The 20,366-nt window shown below is 47.3% G+C and overlaps 1 protein-coding gene across 2 annotated transcripts in view; it reads left to right on the plus strand.

Moving 5' to 3' along the window:
• NRBP1 (nuclear receptor binding protein 1) overlaps nucleotides 1-20,366 on the plus strand; it is a 34,989-nt gene that overhangs the window by 2,821 nt on the left and 11,802 nt on the right. Inside the window, exons 3-8 of one of the 2 annotated variants that reach the window (XM_085057351.1) lie at nucleotides 10,326-10,448; nucleotides 10,842-10,943; nucleotides 11,033-11,122; nucleotides 11,620-11,660; nucleotides 12,697-12,791; nucleotides 16,603-16,626. In XM_085057351.1, coding sequence (XP_084913477.1) covers nucleotides 10,326-10,448; nucleotides 10,842-10,943; nucleotides 11,033-11,122; nucleotides 11,620-11,660; nucleotides 12,697-12,791; nucleotides 16,603-16,626 — 475 coding nt within the window. The remainder of the gene's footprint in view (nucleotides 1-10,325; nucleotides 10,449-10,841; nucleotides 10,944-11,032; nucleotides 11,123-11,619; nucleotides 11,661-12,696; nucleotides 12,792-16,602; nucleotides 16,627-20,366) is intronic. The other variant, XM_085057352.1, reaches the window with a different exon arrangement.

Raw genomic sequence — 20,366 nt, forward strand, 5'->3', positions numbered from 1 at the left:
AAAAAAAAAAAAAAAAAAAAAAATTGTTTTACCATCCATGGACTGTTTGTGATGAACTCGCTGCAGCGGCGGTGGGGCTGTGCAGCCAGTGCAGAGAGGGCCCGTGAGCAAGGAGGAGTGGGCTGGCTGTGAGCCGGGGATGTCGGTGCCTATTTACCGAAACGAGCAGATTTCGGCGGGGCGGCGCTCGCGGCGTCGGTCCTGGTCCCGGCACGGTCGTTGGGCGGCAGGACGGCCTGAGCTGGCCGTGTCGTCCCCGCACGCCTTGGCCGCCTGCTCCCGAGTCGGGGGAAGTAGCCTCAGGCCCTCCTTAGCGCCCCGCGTCCCGTCCGGGACCGGGACAAGAACCAGGGTCGGTCCCGGGGCACCGCGGGGCGGGGCCTGACGTCCAGGGCGGAGCCTGCTGGTCGGCATCGCCAACCAATGGCCGGCGGTGAGGAGCGTTACATCACCGGCGGCGGCTCCCATTGGCTGTGGCCCTTTCTGGCTACGCCCCGAGGCGGCCACACCCTCTGGGCTGTGTCGGGATCGGCGAAGGGACCCGGGAAGGGCCCTGGGAAACGCCGTCCTGGCCAAGCCGCCAAACAGTAGCTGCTGAAGGCAAGACATGGTCATATTTTAGCGTCAGCCGCCTGGGCTGAACTGTATCCTCTAATGAACCTGAAAATACATTGGTTCACAAGGGGAAATGGTAGTGGGTACAAGTCTGAACGGGGAGAGGAGCAGGCGGAGCACAGTCCTGCAGAAAGGGACCCTGGTGCTGGTCGGCAGCATGTCAGCCGGAGCGAGCTTGTGCCGTGGCATCGAGAGGGCAAACCCCCTCCAGGTGGGGACCAGCGGGGAGGGCAACGAACCCCATCCTGGGGCTTTTACACACAGCAGAACCAGATGGTCATGAGAGGGGACGGTCCCACTGTAGGTCTTCTCCCTGGGATCCCGGGCCAGGACACCAGGGAACAGCTCCAAGCTGCATCGGGGGAGGCTCAGACTGGACATTTCCTTGCTGAGAACGTCATGCCTGTCCCAGGCTTCCCGGAGAGGAAGTTGGTGCCCCAGGGCTGTCCATGTTTGAGGCGTTTGGACAATGCCCGTAATAACATGCTGTGACATGGGCCAGCTCTAAGGGGGTCAAGCAGTGGAACTAGGGAGCCCGTGGAGATCCCTTCCAGCTGACTGTTCTGTGTTCTGCATTCTATTTCTGCTTTAACTTCAGACGTAAAAAAGGACTGAGTGTTGAGTTCATTGATTGTAATTCTTCCTAGAAACAGGGAACTTCTGCAGTGCGAAGTGTGTAATTCCAGTGAAAGTTCAGAGTAGTTTTATTAAAATTAAATGCTTCTGTGACATTTTTAACCAAGAATCCATTTTAACAAGATAGAAAATGCTTATGTTCCCCCAAATTCTATTTTTTTTGTGGAACATGGAACAGTACCTGTGGTTCCTGTGGTGTTGTGGACTGTGCTGCTTTCCTCCCAGAGCTGAATCTGGCTCTGGAATTGTGCCCACGTCCCTGGTTGCTCACCTGACCAGCACACAGGTGAGGCTTTAACAGGGTATCTTGTCCCATTGCTGAGGCACAGGGCAAGGCCCCACAGCATGAGGGCAGGGCAGTTGCAGGGCTAATGGTGTCTCCCAGCCTGTGCGTGCCTGGCTCCCTTCTGACTGCTCATCCTGACAAACCAGCCCCTCTGTTTCTGCTGTCCTGCTGTAACACTCCATTTCCTTCTTGCAGGCAGCATGCATGCATAACTTACTTTTCTTGGGTTGTCCAAGTATCTTGAGAATTATCTGCTGTGCCTCCTAGGAATAGAAACTTCCTAATGGAGCTGGATTGCAGCACCACATTAGCAGGTCAGGTTTAGCCTCCTGAAGCTGTCTAGTGGTGAACCTGAAATGGAGAGCTTCGTGCCTGCTGTCTCTGGGAGCTACATGGATGACACATAACATAACTGTAGGAAAAGTTATGCTCTTCTGCAGCAGAATCTTTGTTTTCAGCCTAGCGTTACGATGTTTGGCTTGGCAAGCTCATGTGAGTAGAAGAGGCTCAACCTCTTCTAGATGGGGTTGTCATTTGGTTTGCCATGTGTGATAGCTGTCTATTGGCCAGGTTTCTTTCTGTACCTTTTCTGGGGAGGAAACCACTGTGTGACTCTGTAAGACAGGACTTCATAAGAAAGTACTTTGTTGACATCTTTGTAGTATGCTTTAGTAAGAGGGAATCTGTATTGTGCTGTCAGTGTGGGCACAAGCAGCTTCCCTTTTGGGGGTGTGTGTGAGCATGTCTGTCATGGTGAAGAGGGCAAAGGCCTAACAGGCCTCAGTGGGCCTCGCTGCCTCTTCCGTAGGCTCCTCAGGAGGTACAGCCTGGGGTGGTGCTGCTCTCATCAAGTGCTGCTGTGCTCTCTGGTGCAGGACAGTCTGTGAGAGTGTGAAGCCTGGCACTTAGGGCAGAAAAGGGAGAAAGCGGGAGAATGAGCACTGGTCTCTGCTTAAATGCCTTTGCCCTTTCCCAGGAAATATGCCAGGCTGCTCAAGAGCAGTGGGAGAACATTGTGCTGTTCTTGCAGCACTGCTCGTGTCCTGTCCGTCGACTGGAAACCCATCCCAGTGCTGATCATGCTGTCTTGTGCCAAGGGCAGGCACAGGGGTTTTGTCTCTGTCCCATGGATTCTGAAGTGTAGAGGGGGATTTTTGGGGTAGCTGAAGGTGACATTTCAGTTCCTGATAGCCATCAGTAACCTTGTGGCTGATTGTTGTTCTGTGGCTGATGTGTTACTAACTTGTTTGCAACTCAGCTGCTGGACTTTCCCCTGCTGCACTTTCTGTGTTCTGCCCCACTTCAGTGGCTGCTGAGATCAAGGGGTTAGTTTCTCCCTTATCTCTGGGCACACACCTCGTGTGTCAGTGTGGCTGTGCATGCAGTGGTTGCCATGTTGAATAATTCTTGTTTTTCTGTCTCTGGGATTTTTCACTGTCAGGTAGCTAGGTGAAAGCTACAGCCCTTCACAGCTTCCCTTACAGTGGTGTGCAGACTACAACAGGGTGATGGATGGAGTTCCGTGTGGGTGTCAGGTCAGGAGCAGAGTTTGAGACAGTATGCACCTGTGCATGCGAGTGCAGTCTTGCTGTTCTTCATTGGATACTGTTGCTGGAAGTTCAGAAAATTAATTTAGGCAGCACCTTGCCATTAGTTTAATTCTCTTTTTTCTATGCAAGATCTGGCTGTCATTTGGATTGGCACTTCCCAGCTGATGATGGCTGGATATTACAGTTGTATTTCAGGGCTCAGGATTACAGATGCTCTTGATCTATGTGAGAACTGTCCAATGTTAAGAAAGGAGCTGTGGTTCATGAGGAACTGAACTCATAGAGACAGGACATGAAACATTCGGTCTGCTGCATCTTTATCTCTTTGTTGTCTTCTCACTTCTAGGGAGAGTCTCAGTTACTTGAATCATTTTTCATCCAGAGGCAGTTGGTAACTTTTGTACCTCTGGATTTACATTCCTTCAAGGAGAAAAAGTGCAGGGTTCTTGGAGTGAAAGCAGACTGAGTGTTTGGATTCTGGGATGCTGGAGCCTGATCTCCTCAGCCTCTGTTGTGACTGGAAAGAAACTTGCTACAGTAGTAAAAGATAAGCACCAGTCCTCCAAGGAAGCTGGTGCTCAGAGGGCTGCCAGCTCCCTGATAGGCTTTGACAATGGATCTGGGTTTTTTTTCCAGTTGGTGGAAAATGCCATACTGTAGTTTTTATGGTGTTCTTTGACAACAGGGAAGATACTAAGAAGAAGAGAGTATGTGAAACCTTTCAATATTTTTATTGGCTCATGTGGGGGCTTCCTGGAAAAAATGAACCCTTGTGATGTGCCAGAATGAGCTGAGGGGCACTTCAGGATGCACAGGGAACTGAGCCTTTGTCACAGCCCCGTTCTGTCCTTGCTCACAGACTGTGACGGACAGCTGGCACTCACTTCTTGCAGCAGAGGCAGGAGCAGGGGTGGCTGACTGCTGTTCTCCTAGGTCTCCTGGGAGGCTGGAGGTGCTGGTCACAATCCATCTGCCTGTGACCAAGGGATGGAGTTCTTTCTACGTTCCATACAGAGCTGTTCTAAAAATACTGTTGTCTATGCAGCAGCATCAAAGCCTTCCCTTGTCAGCCTTCTGCCTTGGGAAGCCTAGGCCGTGATCATGGTATCCTGGCAGCTGCCACAGGTTTGATGGAGCTTAGGCTTGGGAAGAGGCTTCCTGCTGGGCCAGCAGAGGGGAGAGGCCACGTGCTGGCTCTGACTCCAGGTCCTGCCTGGAGGAAGGCTGCAAGGCAAATCCTGATAGACAGAGGTACAGCCAGACATAGGTTAGCCATGGGAGCATGGTGATTTTCAAGCACCTCATGGTAACATGGATGACAGGAATAGCTGTATCCTGTTTCTATTTCTCAGTGCTCAGGAAAAAGCCCATTTCAGGTTTCTAGTACCCGTGTGCCAGGCCCTCTGTCTCTGCAAAATCCTTTCCCAAGACTTGTCCCACCTTTCTGGCTAGTCTGGGGTGAAGTTTGCTTGCAGATGTGTGTTCATACACAGAGGTTGAGAAGCACATTGGCACAGGAAATAGTTTGAAAAATAGTTTAACAAAAAGACAGTGCAGGTGATAGTGGCCAGGCTCAGGGCTTGTCTTGATCATTCTTTTTCCACACTTTTGGAACTTCCTCAAACATTCCATGTATAGTGTGCTGAAATACTCTTATTCCATCTCAAAATTCCCCATAATCTCACCTTGCAGCCATTTTTATTTCTGACATCTTATGGCAGTCAGCTTTGCAGTTTATATATATGTGTGTCAAAATCAAGTGCTTCCTCATCATCCTCTTTGAAAGATGATGCTTTCTCACTTCATTGCCAGATTTCTCCAGTATTATCAGAAAACATGAAATAATAACTTTCTTTTAGTGTTTTATGTGGCCTCAGGGGGTTGTTTCCAAGACTGGTACTTCCATAGTATACCAATTTTTATGGCATTTTCTGTTCAGTGTACTGATCTTTCAACGCCTCCTATGATTGATGTTATTAATTTACCTGCAGTGATTTGAAGATCTCTTGGCTAAGTGAAAGTATCACAGAAGAGCAGGATGGGCTGTAGCAGACTGGTAGTAGCTCACCTGGAGTTTATCCTGTCTGGTTTTCCCTCTCTCCTTGGAGTTTCACACTGCTGGCACTCACCTGAACTTACTGCCCCAGGTGCAGTTACCAGAACCTTCCTGATGAACTTCTGCCTGAATGGGCTTATTTATAGATAGTGGGTTTTCTTCCACACTCCCTTATTTATTTTGCTATGCTGTTTCTGTTTTTCTTTGGGAGTTAGGGATGAAGAATCATTACCTCTTCCTCCTTCCACAGACCAGCTCAGTATGATTGAGCTCCTGGACTCCATTGGACTGCCTGTTTTTTTTTGAAAAAAAAAGTGAAACTGAGCACTTGTCCCTTTGCTCTTCCATTAGGCAATTTGTATTCATTTCTGGTGTCCATTAAATAGATGGAATGATGCCTGTCTCCGTGTGGGATACATGACACTGGTGGGGCCACCCCTCAAATCCTGGGGTCAGTTCTGGGCCCGTCCCAACAAGAGAGATACTGAGGGGCTGGAGTGTGTCGGGGAAGGGAACAGAGCTGGGAAAGGGCCTGGAGCCCCAGGGGTGGCTGAGAGAGCTGGAGGGGCTTGGCCTGGAGGAAAGGAGGCTCGGGGGGGGGGACCTTCTGGCTCTCCACAGCTCCCTGACAGGAGGGTGAAGCCAGGTGAGGGTTGGGCTCTTCTCCCAGGGAACTAAGGACAGGACAAGTGGAAATGGCCTCAGGCTGTGCCAGGGGAAGTTCAGGTTGCATATTAGGGAAAATTCCTTCCCTGAAAGATTTGTCCAGCCTTGGCACAGGCTGGCCAGGACAGGGATGCAGTCCCCATGCCTGAATGAATTTAAAAGCCATGTGGATGTGGCACTTTGTGACATGGCTAAGTGGTGGCCTTGGTAGTGCTGGGGGAGCAGCTGGACTTGATCTGAGAGGGCTTTTCCAATCTCACTGACTGTATCCAGAGAAGTGCTGCTTCTGTTCAAAGCACCTTGACTCCTGTCATACTTTTGTCTTTTTGTAAACTGCTGATCAGATGCCTGGGGAGTAACCTGGTGGGAAGTTGTAGTTAGGTCTGTCCTGCAGTGTGTTGTTTACTCAGAACTGTCAGAGTGCTTTTGGAGAGCCTGGATGGCCACTGTGTGACAGCCTGTGGAATGGTGGTGTGACACTGTGCTGTGGTTCAAAACCTGTCTCTTTCCTTCAGAGCAGATGCAGCTTTGGCTGGCAGGAGGGGCCTGGGCTCCGGGCAGGGTGTCCTGGATCCCAGTGGGGCTCAGCTGTGCAGGTCAGCATGGAGCAGGACCCACAGGAGGTGACAGGAACACACACTGTCTGTGCCTAAAGGATGTGTCAGCCTTTGGCTTGGATCTCAGCATGGCATCTCCTGGTGCAGTGAAGTTACACGTGTGGGAGAACTTCCACACATGGAGGACTTTTAGCCCTGCCTTTACACGGTCCAGATGTGTCTTACTGGGTTAACTGACTTCTTGCTGATGCATTTGATCTTGTTACTTGTTGCAGCATGTCTGGAAGAGCCAGTTATTATATTCCTGATGGTCAGATTGTCTTTTCCTTACAGTTTCCTTGCCATTGTTAAGTTACGTTGGTTATTTTAATTTTCTTGTTGAATTAAAGTCTTTCAAGCATTTTTTACCATGACTGTAGTTGCCAAGGCCAATGTGTCAGTTTAATTAAAACATGAAGTAGGATTGCATCTTTGCTTTGTTGGATTTCTATTCGCTTTGCCTGCAGTGGACCTGGAATTCTTTATTGTGTTACATTCTGGATTAGCCTCAGATCCCAGCGAACCCTTTTTGTTCAGTTTCTGTTGATAAATTTGCTGCTTTTTGTTTCCCCACAGCTCAAGGAGAAGCTGAGCTCCTCATGACCCAGCTGCTGGCTTGGGGGTTCTCTTATCTCTAGTCCTGAGCGTTTGCTAGGTGGTTGGGCAGATTTGATCCCTTTCTCTGGCCTAAACAAGTGGCCAGGGAAACTGCTTAACAAATTCATGCTTCTCGGAACCAGACCTGGGGCTTCTTGTGAGGGTCTGGCCTGGTGTGCTGCCACTCCCCCAGCTCTTTTTCAGTGTGCAGGTCCATTCTGTGTTGATATTCTAGTTATTGTGGACTTTTTTCCATTTTTATACCTTTTTTCCTAGATCATAAGTCATCACTGTCACTTGTGATTTAGGCTGTACTTATTTTTTGTTTAATTGAAAGATCATGTGAACTACAGAATGTCTCTCCAAAAGTCTGTGTTCTTTCAGTAATAGATACACAGATAGAAAAAGTACGCATTAGATAATGGAATAACCTTCCAAAGGGAAATTTAACTTTCAAACTTCCAAGCTTTTTTCCTTTAGAGCAGTTGTGATGCTCCACCCGTACTCCTTTAGGTAATTAAATTCACTTGAAATTCTTGTTTCATTTTCTTGCCTCCTGCTTACACAGACTCAGAGCTGTGTTGGTACTTCTGTAGTGTGGAGCTGCTTCCTCTGCTGTACTGCAGAAATTCAAGCTAAGCTGGGCTCAGGTCACTTCCTCCCTTGGAGTGTAAAAGCTCTCTAGTCTGTGGGCTGTCTGGGACAAACACCAGAGTAATACATTATCTCCATGCTTTCATGAGGGCTTAGGATTCTGCTTTACCAAGCATGGAGAGGGATGTGGAATAGGGATTTGGCAAGCTGAACCCAGGAGCAATCTGCTGTTGCCTTTCAGTTGCCTGTCTGCATTTTTCCCCTTTAACTCTTCTCCCCAAGCTGTCGAATCTCCTGAGAAACAGAATTTCCGTCAGTGACATCAGCTGGATTTGGTGTCTTGAGTCATATCTGGTGCTCTGGAGTATTGCCTATGAGTCATGGAAATCATTTACGCTTGGAGAGCTTGGCCAGAAGTGGGAGATGTGACAGGTCCGCAGCCCCAGCTGCTACTTAATCCAGTAAAGCTGGAGGTCTTTTAGTAAAGAGAGCCTTTAACTGTTGGCCTCTGTGATTTAGATGTCTTTTCCAACCTTAGTGTTTCTGTGAATAGGCAGCAATTCAAAGGGATGCAGTGGTGCTGGGTGTTGGTGTGGTGGCTGTTACCTTGTCCCTGCACTACTCACACACACCTGCCTTTCTGCTTCTTTAAACTTTCCTGAAGTTAAAACCTTTTGCCATTCAGCCTTAGTAATTGAACTGGGTGATTTTATGCTGCTGTGATCTCTAAGATACTGCTTATTCTAAATTTTGAAGGAATAAATGTTCTATCCTTGATTATTTTTATTCCTTAAGTTTTCTTTAATAATGAAATACAACAGGCCTGGTCTGTTGCTATCAGTGTGTGGGTGTGTATAAAATCAAGGTTTTCAGATCAATGTGAATGTCTTCTTAAACCAAATCTCAGTCCTTTCACCCCTCAGTTATGCAGGTGGCTCAAGTGGAAGGGAGTGGAAGGGGTTGTTCATGGCTTGGCTGTTACCTCCTGTGATTGTTTTCAATAGTTATCCTCTGTAGCTCAGGGTCTCCTTATGTAATTATGGCCTGTATTCCTTATTCATGTCTGTGCCGTGCCTTGCAGCTGATTGTGTCACAGTCATTTACTGATCAGTTGCTGGAGAAGTCCGTATCACTCTGGTTGTACTGTGCTTGGCATCATTTGTCACTGCAGCATGTCCCCTGCAGTGTCAGGGTATTGAATGTCATCGGGCCATTCAGATTCCCTTGGGAGATCATAAAGACTCCCACTTGTATTGGTGGCTTGTCACTTAGTGTTGTGAGACTACTGAAGGAGTAGAATGGGATAGAGTAGTTCAGCTGGAATGATGAAATCGGGTACATTTGATCATGCAAAAGTGGCTGCCAAGGGAGAAGAGATTTTCGAGGGAGCTCTTATATATGGTAAGAAGTTCCAGCAATAGGATGCTGATGGGGTTCCTAGTATTGGAAGAGAAGGTGACACAATATGAGAAGGAGGAGCTGTGATATAGCCAGGTTTGGAGGTGATAGAAGTGGAAGATGAGTCTGGATTTGCCAGGCAAATCTGTGTTAAGTGTTAACCTCAGGGGGGAAATTAGATCAGCTGAAATCTGCCAAGTCTGGTAATCAACACCAACTCTGTCTGAGTTCAGGAGTGTTTGGACAATGCCCTCAGACATACGGTGGGATTCTTGGGATTTTCCTGTGCAGGGCCAGAAGCTGGACTTCAGTGATCCTTGTGAGTCTCTTCCAACCCTGGATATTCTATGATTGTATGAAGTGATTCTTGGTGTGTGGTCAGTGGATAGGAATAGGAATGGTTGTTGGTTGGCAATCAAAAGGTGAATTCTACCTTTTTGTCCTCTCTAAGTGCTTTGAATCCAGTTCTATCACTTCACATTGCCTGGTGCAGTGGGATGTTACCATGACCGTGACTGCTCTGTGCCTGTGAAATTGCCTGCCAAAGGCATTACAGTAAATGCCATGGATGTCGAGTGAAAGAGCCCGTCTTTGAATGCTGCTGCATATCTGAAGAAAAACCATGTTATGGAAAACTTTGTTGCTGGGAGTGTGGTTCACCTCTGATCTCTGCAGGTCTTTCAGCCTTATGTCTTCCCACAGCCTTTGTCATTCTTGTGCTGGGCTCTAAACTGTCAATCCTCTCCCCTTACCTTGCTGCTTTTGAGTGCTCATTTGTGTCTTTAATACTCAATGTGGATGTACTTGTGCTGGGTCAGCGTTTACAATTAATAATTAAAGGAATTACTGTAGTAGTTTCCCTTGTGTTGTTGGTTCCCACCTCTGAACCTGCAGCTTTCCCCTTTTACTCTCTGCTTTGATTGAGTTTTGGGTGTCATCACCTTTCAGAAGATTCCTCCATGAAATTCTTCAGATATTTCTGTATCCGTTTTGTGTGGGTGGAATGTTTTTTTTGTTGTGGAATGAACTACAGGTGTCCTAAAACATGAAAATCTAAAGTATTGTTGGCAGAAGGCAGCTTTGCTACAATGCAGTGTTTGTGCCCAAGAGGTTTTCCCACCAGTATGATCAGGACTTGGTGCTCACATGGCTTACAGTGACTCATGTTTTGGGTATGCCCTGCTGCAAGATACATGTGCAAATCCTGTCCTGGAATTCTCATTTAATTAAAAGTTAATGAGCAGAGTTCATAATTCTCCAATGAGTGCTGCATGGCAGTGATCTGGTCTTGCTGGCTTAGAGCTCACAACTCTCTCCACCCTTCCCTCCAGGTGAACCAGCGCAATGTCCCGGGGATTGACAGTGCCTACCTGGCCATGGATACAGAGGAAGGTGTGGAAGTTGTTTGGAATGAAGTTCAGTTTTCTGAGCGGAAGAACTTTAAGCTTCAGGAAGTAAGTTGATGTGTTTCCCAGCAGGATGTGAGAAACATACCTTGCCCAGGGTGGGATTATGGATACTGGGGACCTTTTGTGTGGATAATTGGCTGGGTTTGGAGTCCTCCGCTGTCCAAATGTAGCAAATTCAGCTTAAGCCTAGCCTGTAGAGGAAATGTGCTGGAAAACTGTTGCTGTGCCATTTCCATGAGCTCTTGTGTTCACTTAGACTTGGCAATCAAACTGTGCTCCGCTGAGATGCAGTGCAGAAGGAAATGGGGTACTGTCTGTTCTTGGCACAGGAGCTTGACACGTATGGTGGTGTTTGAGGGGATCAAGACCCAAGAAGAAAGAAGAATATAGGTTGGTATGGTCTCTGATGTGACATGTCTTTGTCTTTCTGATGTTAAGGAAAAAGTTAAAGCAGTGTTTGACAACTTAATTCAGCTGGATCATCTCAACATTGTGAAGTTCCACAAATACTGGGCTGATGTGAAGGAGAACAAGGCCAGGGTAAGTGTGACCATCAGGTTGTTGGGTTGTCATTGTGTGGTGTTAGGTAATCAGCAAGGTAGAGGGTAATGTGTCATACTGCCCCACAGGTGATCTTCATCACTGAGTACATGTCTTCAGGGAGCTTGAAACAATTCCTGAAGAAAACAAAGAAAAACCACAAAACTATGAATGAAAAGGTAACTTTTTTCCTATATGACCTTATTTCCTTAGAACCATCAGCCCCTGGAACGCTCTTTCAGCAGAGGATCCCAGTGAGAACCTGGTGATAACACGTGGCTGCACTTCCCCTGTGTCCCTTTAACCTGTCTTCAGCTGTGTCCCTTTAACCTAGTTCAGCTGCAGGTTCTCTGGGACAGCAGTTCTGTGCGGGGTGCTTTACTGCCAGCAGCTCTGCAGCTTCTTAGGTGGGGTGTGAGAGGCATGTCTCTCTCCATGGGCCCTCACAGGAAAGGGGGAAGGTGTCTGTGTATGGGCGGACTGAGGAGGACAGGTGTGTTTCTGGACCCATGGGAACATGTAGAAACAAGCTGACCATAAGAGTACTGATTCTTTACATCTGCACTGAGTAAAACCTGGAGCATGTATTCCTTCCTACCTGTGGGCTGTGAATCACAGAACTACAGATTAGCTTCTTGTGGATGTTTTTTTTATCCTTTCCCTCTTGTGTCTGCAGGCATGGAAGCGCTGGTGTACCCAGATCCTCTCTGCTCTCAGGTACGTGGGGTACTTACCTAGGGATTTCAACAATTGTGACTTGTGTGGCAGTGAGCATGGCAGTTGAGTTATCAGGGAGCTCTCCAGAGTATCCAGCTTTGTAACTAAGGTTTCACCATGGTCAGGAGGATGTTGCAGAGATGACAGGGAAATCAAGTTCTGTGTGAGAGGACTGAGAAAAGCTTCCATAGTGTTAGCAAGCTGTAGCCTTGTTGCAGGCAGTGGATTCATGCATATTGAGACATGGTGTTGTTAGATGTGTGTGTACATTTCTTGATGATGCAGATCTTCTGCGGCCATCATCGCGCTATACAGTAGAATGTGTTTTGGGTTTTAAAAACTCTTCTCCACCTGAGCTAGAGTTGGTGAGTAACTAATTAGAGCCTTGGAGAAACAATAGCCTGTATGACAGAACATGGCTTGCACTCTATAGAGAAAACTCTGGTGCCCATTTGGCTAAATTACAGCTGTTGGTGAATAGTTTGGGTTCTAATAAGCTTCTGGGAGCTGACCATCCTCATTTGTGCTAGCTGATAACATAAACCCAGGCAGAGTGAGACAGAGTGTACCTGGGACTCAGCACTAAAAAGCTTTGTTTGTATCTGCTGGGAAACAGGCACAGTTGTGTGTGTATAGCACTAAGTGCCTCTTTGGTCCCCTTTGAATAGGGACAGAATAAGGCTCTGATGTTTTTGGTATAAAACTGTAACCCTTTTAGAAGCCACTGAGCAGTACTGGGGTGAATGAAATTGCGTCTTTGCCTCTGGTACCCTGAGTTTCTTGGGAACTGATCAGAGAAAGCTTTCTCTTTTTCCCTCATGTTCTGGAGTTTGATTGTTAGAGACAATTCCTATTTATTTCTGGTTCTCTCCTAACTAGAGGCTAATGTACAGTCACTGAATTGTACCTTCTGGCTATTGTAAATCCCTGGCATGTGCCCTTTCCTTTCTTGTTCTCTTCTGATGTTGCTTGACATGGGAAGGGGTTGAAGGGAGGGTTTCAAGGCCTTGACCAGTGCTCTGTTCTGCATCTCCAGCTACCTCCACTCCTGTGATCCCCCCATCATCCACGGCAACCTGACCTGTGACACCATCTTCATCCAACACAACGGACTGATCAAAATTGGGTCAGGTAATGCTTGCTGGGGGGTGCCCCTGCCTATCAGAGAGACTGCCCAAACAGGAAAAGGGATCTACTCCTTTTCAGGTTCCCTGGAATGATAGGCATGTGTGTACACATGCTCCTCTACATCAGATGTGCCAGAGGCTGGGAGTAGAATTCACTGGTGATTTGACCCTTGTCAGGTGCAGGAAGGACTGATACTGGGTGCTGTTTGTCTTTCAGCCTCTTCTTTTTGTCTGAAGGGGCTGACACAGGAAATGATGCTGAAACTTTGAAGTTTTGTAGGCACATTATCTGTGGGTTTATCTGCTCCACAGGTTTTCATATTAATACACACAGAGTTTTCCTCCCAGCGCTGTGGAGCTTCTGGAGCTACCTAGGGAGCTGTGTCCATGAAGGCCACACGAGTGCTGTTTGTAGCAGCCCACATTTGTAATAAAGTGGACAGACTCTGACTGCAGCAAGTGGCTTGTCCTGCCATCCTCATCCAGCATCCCTCTCGTGGGCTTGGCTTCAGGCTCCCGAGCTGCCCTGGGCCTGGTTGGCACAGACACGCCCTGCTTGGGCAGCCACCCTGTGCCAAAATGGTTTATTTCATAAGTAAGCAGTGATGTTTCTGGCAGTGCAGTGCATCCTTGCGTGCTCTGGTTTTTCTACCTTTGCTATTCCCATATCTCTAAAGTCTGTCTGCAGTCAGGATGCACATGTCCCTTGACATGACCTTTCAAGGGACAGCTTTGCTACCTGTTGTTCAACTTCTGCAAGTATTCTCGATCTGAGGAGTAAGTCTTTGCTTTCCTGGAGCTGTTGTCTGTGTGAGTTCTGCTTTGATGTGGCAGTGTACAGGGAAAGATGCTCTGCATCACCTGTCATCCAGTAATAGCCTCTACATCAGCTGCAGACCTGTGGCTTTTCTTCCCATCAAAGAACTCCTGTGTTGTCCCTTTGTTCCAGAACTGGGGTCTGTGTTCTCTGTAGCAGATTTGTACTTGTACCAGGGAGTCAGGATCATGGCAAAAGAACACTCTGCTTCTGACCTGCCTGTAAGCCTGGGGATTTGTTCTTCACACAGACTGATGTCATCATGGGGTTCACTTTATTGTGTTTTCCTGACTTTGTCCAGGTGGGAGAGATTTCCAAGAGTGTGTACATCTGTTAGCTGTCTGCTGGCAAACTCCCTGGCATTCAGTTCTAATTCAGGCCACTAATGGGATGACTTGAGTACTAAGAAATCCTCTTTTTTAAGTTTAGTTTGAAAGTATCATATAGCTGCCATTGTTCTGCAGAGCAGACAGCATTGCCTGTAAAACCAAATCCATGGAGCTGGCATTGGAGCCACAGCTTTCACCAGAGGGAGGTCCTGCAGGTCATCAGAGCTGCCGTTTTTGGAGCATGCAACTCCAGTGGTGCCATTCAGAGGCTGTCCAGAAGGAAGGTGGCTTTTCTGGTGTTGGGGTACAAATAGTGGCCTCAGCACACTTACACCTTTGCTCCCTTCAGTTCAGAAAGCTTTGCTTCTGTCAGGTGCAGCAGGAGGGACATGGCAATCATATGTGTGTGCTCATGCCAGGAGTAGTGGGTGTCTGTGTTGTCACAGCTGTAGAATGTGCTGGAGTGTGACTGTGCAGCTGCAGTGCTCAAGTGCAGCTGTTCCTGGGCAGACTTCTCTGCTCCACTGCTTCGGGCTGCCTGGCTCACCTCATGTTCGGAAGTGAAGTGACTTATCTGGAAGATTCTGGTCCTTTGCTAAATAAAAAAGGAAGTGAGTGCAAGTGGACTCATGGTCAGAAGAGGAATCCTCCAGATGGGAAAGCTGTGGCTCCAGTGCAAGGCTGGAATTAGAGTTGGCAGTGTTGCAGGATGTATTCCTATTCCTACAGTGCCCACCCAACCAGAAAAGGCAAAGTTACATCCCCAGGACTCCTGGTTGTATTGGAGCTTGAGCCTTTTTTCCTGGCACTGCTGCTTTTGCAGTGCCAGATGGGCTGGGTTTGAATTTGGGCCCTGGAGTGACAGTTGCTCCGGGTCACTGACAGTGCCAGGCTCTTGTTTGCTGCTTTCTGTCCTTGTTCCGTACAACTGGCTGGTATCTGAGCACTTCCCTGTGTTTACTTAAAAGCAGCAGGGCAGTAATTTCTGTGGATTTATGGGAAACAAGGATTCAGTGCACTATGATCTGTGCTTTGGTGCTGTCTCTGTCCCCAGTACTGTGCTGGGTGCTGCTCCCAAATTCCTCTCCCTGTGGCTTTGGCAAAGAGAATACTTGCTGAATGTGGGGCAAAAACCTGGCTAAGGGAGCTGCTGGTGTGCACTGCAGGACATCCTGCTGGCTGCTGGGGGAGGGTGTGCCAGGAGAGTAGTGTCACATTGGGAATGTCTGATACTGCTTCCTGTGACACATGTTCAGGTGTGGAAACAGCCCTTTGCTCCTTACTGCTCCCTCAGATGCGGGAGCATGTTCACTGGCTGGACTTAGCACTGTTTCTCTGTTTGGTATGTAAATCTGTGTGCTGAGGGTCAGCTGTGGAAGAAACAGGGGTGGAAAGGAGGAAGGATTTTGCATACTGCTTAAGTGCAAAAGCCACCATAATCCATTAATTTACTAACTTTCTTTTTCCCCGTGCCATACAGTGCAGATGTAATAGATTTAAGGAGAATAAATTTCAAATGAGTGGGGAACTTTGGAGAACTTTTGATGAGGATAGGAAGACACTAATAGTTCTTAAACTTGCCACTGGTGTTCCCAGAGACTGGAATGTTTCACCTGCTTTTGGAGCTGTGGTCAGATGAAAGCATTCCTTGTGAGAAGTCCAAGTTGTGCCCTGTATACCTTTCACAGAACCTACATGCAACACAGTGGTTGTCTGTGCTGTCTAACAAGGGGCTGTGCTGCCAGGTGTGTTCCTGAGACAGTCTACAGATGCTCTGAGTGTGGGGAGGACAGCGTGTACAGACAGGGCGCCTGGTGCTGCTGCCTGCTTGTGTTGGCATTGTTAGGAGCTTTTCCTGGAATTCTCACTGGCAGTATATGAACCATTCACAGGTGGAAAGAAGTGATGTGTTTGAATTAAAAATCCTTTTGGGCAGCTCTTGGAGTGTCCCAGCAGAAGGGGGGCCTCAAGCTGTAGGGTCTCAGTGTCCTCTGGTGCCCCTGAGACATGACAATGTGTCAGCATGTGCTAAGTGAGACCTTGGTGGAGCACAGGGGAAGCTCTGTGGAGTGCAGTGCAGATTTACCACTTATGCCTTCAGGCATTGCTGTCCAGGCTATGTGTCTCTTGTACCTGCATCACACCTGACCTTGGACTCAGTCTGTATTTAATTGTGTCTGCTCAGAGTCTGCCCTCAATTCCAGGCCATGGGGCCAGGACTCTTACTAGGTCTTAGCTCTGCTGTGGCATCATGTGGCCAGGTGTGTAAGTGTGGGTTCTGCTCCTGAGATGGGTGACCAGAAGCTGCTGGGATGTTGAGAAAGGGAATTTTCTACTGAAGGGGTGGGGGATGGGGGGCTAAGGTACTATAAGACACTCACAGAAGAACAGAATTTCCAGCTTCTTGGTCTCAGAGTCGGCCATAATCTGCTTGGTCAGAGATCCTTTGTCTCCCCTATGTGGTTTGATTCTCAGGTAGAAACCCTGATGTTCCTTAGGTAAATTGCTTTTGAAGAGGTGGCTGGAGGCAGGACCCAGTGCTCAGTCCTGTCCCTGTGTGCCCTGACTCTGACCCAGCTGTCTCTATGGATGTAAGTGCTTTGCTGTTCACCAACTCATTGACTTTATCTCGTTTTACTTCCCGCTCACGGGCTGCTCTGTTACAACAGTCTTTCATAGGATATTTGCTAATGGTGAGCAAACTTCTCCGCTCCTGTGATGTGACTCCACTTATGTCATGTACATGATTTTATCTCTGTGTGTATCTGTATATATATATTTATATATATATGTGTGTGTATATCTATATTTGTAACACACAAACATACACACTGATCTATTTGCAGTGTTCCCTTGCTATAAGGCTGTGTGTAAAACTGTTTGGCTTAGGTGCATCCTGCTTGGAGGGCTTGTGTTCTGTGCTGGGATGCAAACTGTTCCTTGTGCTCTTGGCCAGAGCCTTACAGAGAGGGAGCACTGCCCTTTGTGAAGTCTCCTGGTTGTTAGTTTTCTCCCTCTCCATGTTCTTAGCGTGTGCTAGTCCACAGGCCCTGTGCATGCCAGCTCCTGCATGTCAACAAGCCATGCCTTGTTCTGAGCTCTTCCCAGCTGAACTTCCCGCGTCCATTAGGCTCTCCCTGCTGCTGCTCTGCTGCCCTTGGCTGGGACCCAGCCCTGGACTAGCCCCACTGTGTGCTTGGCTATCCAATTGCTTGCTTGTAGTTTGAACTCCTTAGATGTGTTGGTTTTAAGATTAATGTTTCAGTGAATGTGTTTCTGATGGCCAGAGCCCTCCTGTCCCAAATGAGTCCCTTGGTTGAATAAGCTTGGCTGTTGATGTTTCCCCAGACAGATCTCTGGTTTTGGGGAGATCTGTGCGTATGAGGAGGGAGTTGGGCTGGTGGGGGCCAGAGAAGGATTTGAGTGCTGCAATTTGTAACCGTATTGCATAGAATACCATGTTTACATTTTAAATAATTATTTATTTTATTTTTTGCCATCAGGGTTGTTCTCGATGGTTAGAATTTGTTTCTACTGAGTTGGGAACCTACCAACCATCAGCTGGAGTGGTGGAAAGGGGAAGGGCCTTCCAGGTGTTGGCAGGAGGATTCTGTGTTGGCAGGAATGGGTTCTGTGCCTTCCAGGTGTTGGCAGGAGGACGTGCTGTGCCACTCTGCATCCCCAGCGGAGCAGAGGCTCCCGGAAAGCTTAATCTGTGATCTGGTGTAGCTGAGGGGGATGGTAATGTAGTCAGGACTTGAGTCCTGAGGGGGGCAGGTGTCCCTGAGCATGGCTGCAGGCTGGGCAGGATGGCAGAGCAGCAGCGAGCAGACTGGTCCAGGAGCAAGCCCACAGAATGGGAACCTGACTGAGCCTGGGCTCGGCCACACTAAGGGCAGCAAGGCTTAAGGCTGGCCAGGCATTTCTCCAAAATCAAGTAATTCCTGTGAGCAGAAACAAGGGCCCTCATTCTAGAAGGGCAGGAGAAGCCTGAGCCAGCACTCTGCAGTCATAAGGAGATGCTGTGTTACCTCACCTGTTCTGGAACAGCAGCAGATGGCCTTGGAATACTGAGCTTTCCTGGATGGTTCCTTGTGAATTTGTCTGTTGTATCAGGAGGTACTGTTGATATGAGAGCTTGGGAATTCAAGCCTTAGATCTTGAACAGTGATTTCTGTTTGAAAACACTAAATATAAGGTGTAAGGCTACTGTGTTGCTTGAGCATTGAGTTAATGAGGCTGTGAGTGACATGCTTTCATAACTAATCTTATTTTAGTCATCACTTCACTCCCTTGGATTTTGTTGCCAGATGTTTAAAGACTTGTCATGCTGGATTACACATTCTTAACAGACATCTGAGGTGATGTAGAAATAAGAGGTTAGTAGGACATCTTGGACCTGGCTTTATTTATTTTTTCAGCTATGGCAGGGGTGGTTTTAAAGGGAAAATAATGGATAATTGAAGTAATCAGACATAGAAAAATCTGCCATAAAAATGACATGTTGGCATTGATTTAGGAAGCTTTAACATGGATTGATGTAGTTTAGGTTTTCTAGCTGTACAGTTTTATGTGTAAGTCAAGCACATTCTCTAGCAAGCCAGAGTTTCTTGGTTCCATAGAAACTTGGCAAAACTAAGGCAGATATTTGTAAGGTTTGTCTGTGACTACAGGTGCTTCTAGAAATGAAGCTGGGCAAGGAAATAGTTTTGAATTGAACGTTTTGTCCAGAAGGTTTCAGAAAGTCTGAGGTCAGATATCTGGGCTACTTTCGGGGGGGAAGGGGGGGCTGGCTTTTTTTTAAAGGCTTTGTCTGGCATGGGTCTGTGTTTTCTGTGAGACTTTCAGTGTAAACACCTGTCTCCAAGTGAAGATGCTTCTCATTTGGGTTGTTCTTAAGAAACTGTTGAACAAACTGGGTTGAATAACATGAACTTGATTTTAATTTTAGTGGTACAGTGCCATAATTGTAATGCTACAATGCTCTAGCTGCTATTTGTGATTACTAGAATGGCAGAAACAGTTCCAGAGACCTGCCCTGGGTTTTTGTGTAAGCACAGAGCTCAAGGTAGGAGGAGCAGCCATGGGTGATGGCGGTTCCTGGGTTCTGTCCATGTTGGAAGTTCCAACTGCCTCCATCTGACCGTGTGTTCAGTGTGTCCATCTGGGGAGGGTAGTGTGGTTTTAAGATCAGATTTTAAGATCAGATTTAAGAACTGGTGACCTTGGTGGCCTTGCTGCAAAGATTTTCTTCCTATGTTGTGATAGTAATAAACTCATTTTGTTTTGCAGAAGGTTTAAAAGCTGGTTCTTGCTCCATGTACTTACCTCCCTTGCTCAGTGTACCAGTTTAATCAGATAATCTAAACTGGTTGTTGTTTTTAGTCAAACACGATATCTTAAAAGGTTTAAATGTCTCAGTTTAGTGCTCCAGTTTATGGAACATCCATTTTCTGAGGTCATTGTTATTTCTGTGTTGCATTGAAGGCGCTGCTGCCTCAGTTTTGCTTGGCTCTGTTTTTTCTCTGCTTTTATGTGATTTTCCCATTGGCTATGGAGATATGGATTATAGTCATCCAGGTCTTCATTCACCCATTTTTATACTAGCACAGCAGTTGCAGGTGTCTCCTCCTTTCGGGGCCCTTTGATTGAAGGCCTTGGGAACCTCAGCAGTTTAGAAAGCTCCTTTGTGCCAGTTCTGAAAAGATGACTTAAACAAGCAAGGCAAGCCTGGGCAGTCTGTGGTGGCTGGCTCTGCCTGAGCAGAGGGTGAGGTCCCTCTCATGAGGTCCCTCCCATCCTGGACAGGTTTGTGGTTTAGGCCTGGAAATGTGTGGGCTGAGCAGTGTTTGCGCTCTGGCTCCTGCTTCCAAAGGTGAGCGTTTCTATGGGTTAAATCTCCCAAGGTCCCTTTGGCATGTTGTGGAACAGTGATAATCACAGATGTGGAGTTTGAAATATGGAACAGTTGAATTTGTGGGCCCTAATCACATTTTAGAATGTGCATTTATACTGGTTCAATCTCCATTTCTGTTAAGCAGAGCTGCTCACAAAAAAAGATAATTTTCACAGTAACATTTCTGAGGACTTGTTTTCTAGTGTACCTCTGTCTTCTGGGAGTAGGTGATTCTTCCAGAGTAGCTCAGTCTGTAGCATTTCGGTGAATCTTGTTTTTTTCTGATTGCATATAATTCTTGCACTGTGATGTGAAGATTTATATATTTTTCATATAGACATTGCATTGCAGTTAGATGATGTAGCCCAAGCAGGGGTTTGCATGGTCAGTGGGACCTTCATTCCTCTGGTCCAGAACATGGAACTTGGTTTTGGGTGCAGAGTTTAGATCTCCCAACACACTTTGTTAGGGGTGAAGTTGTTTGTATCATGAACTCTTCCAGATAAAGTGCCAATAAGCTCCTAAGTCTCTGCTTAG

The sequence above is a fragment of the Lichenostomus cassidix genome, chromosome 3, assembly GCF_008360975.1.
Source record: "Lichenostomus cassidix isolate B80296 chromosome 3, HeHo_3.0, whole genome shotgun sequence".
In the NCBI taxonomy this organism is placed as follows: domain Eukaryota; kingdom Metazoa; phylum Chordata; class Aves; order Passeriformes; family Meliphagidae; genus Lichenostomus; species Lichenostomus cassidix.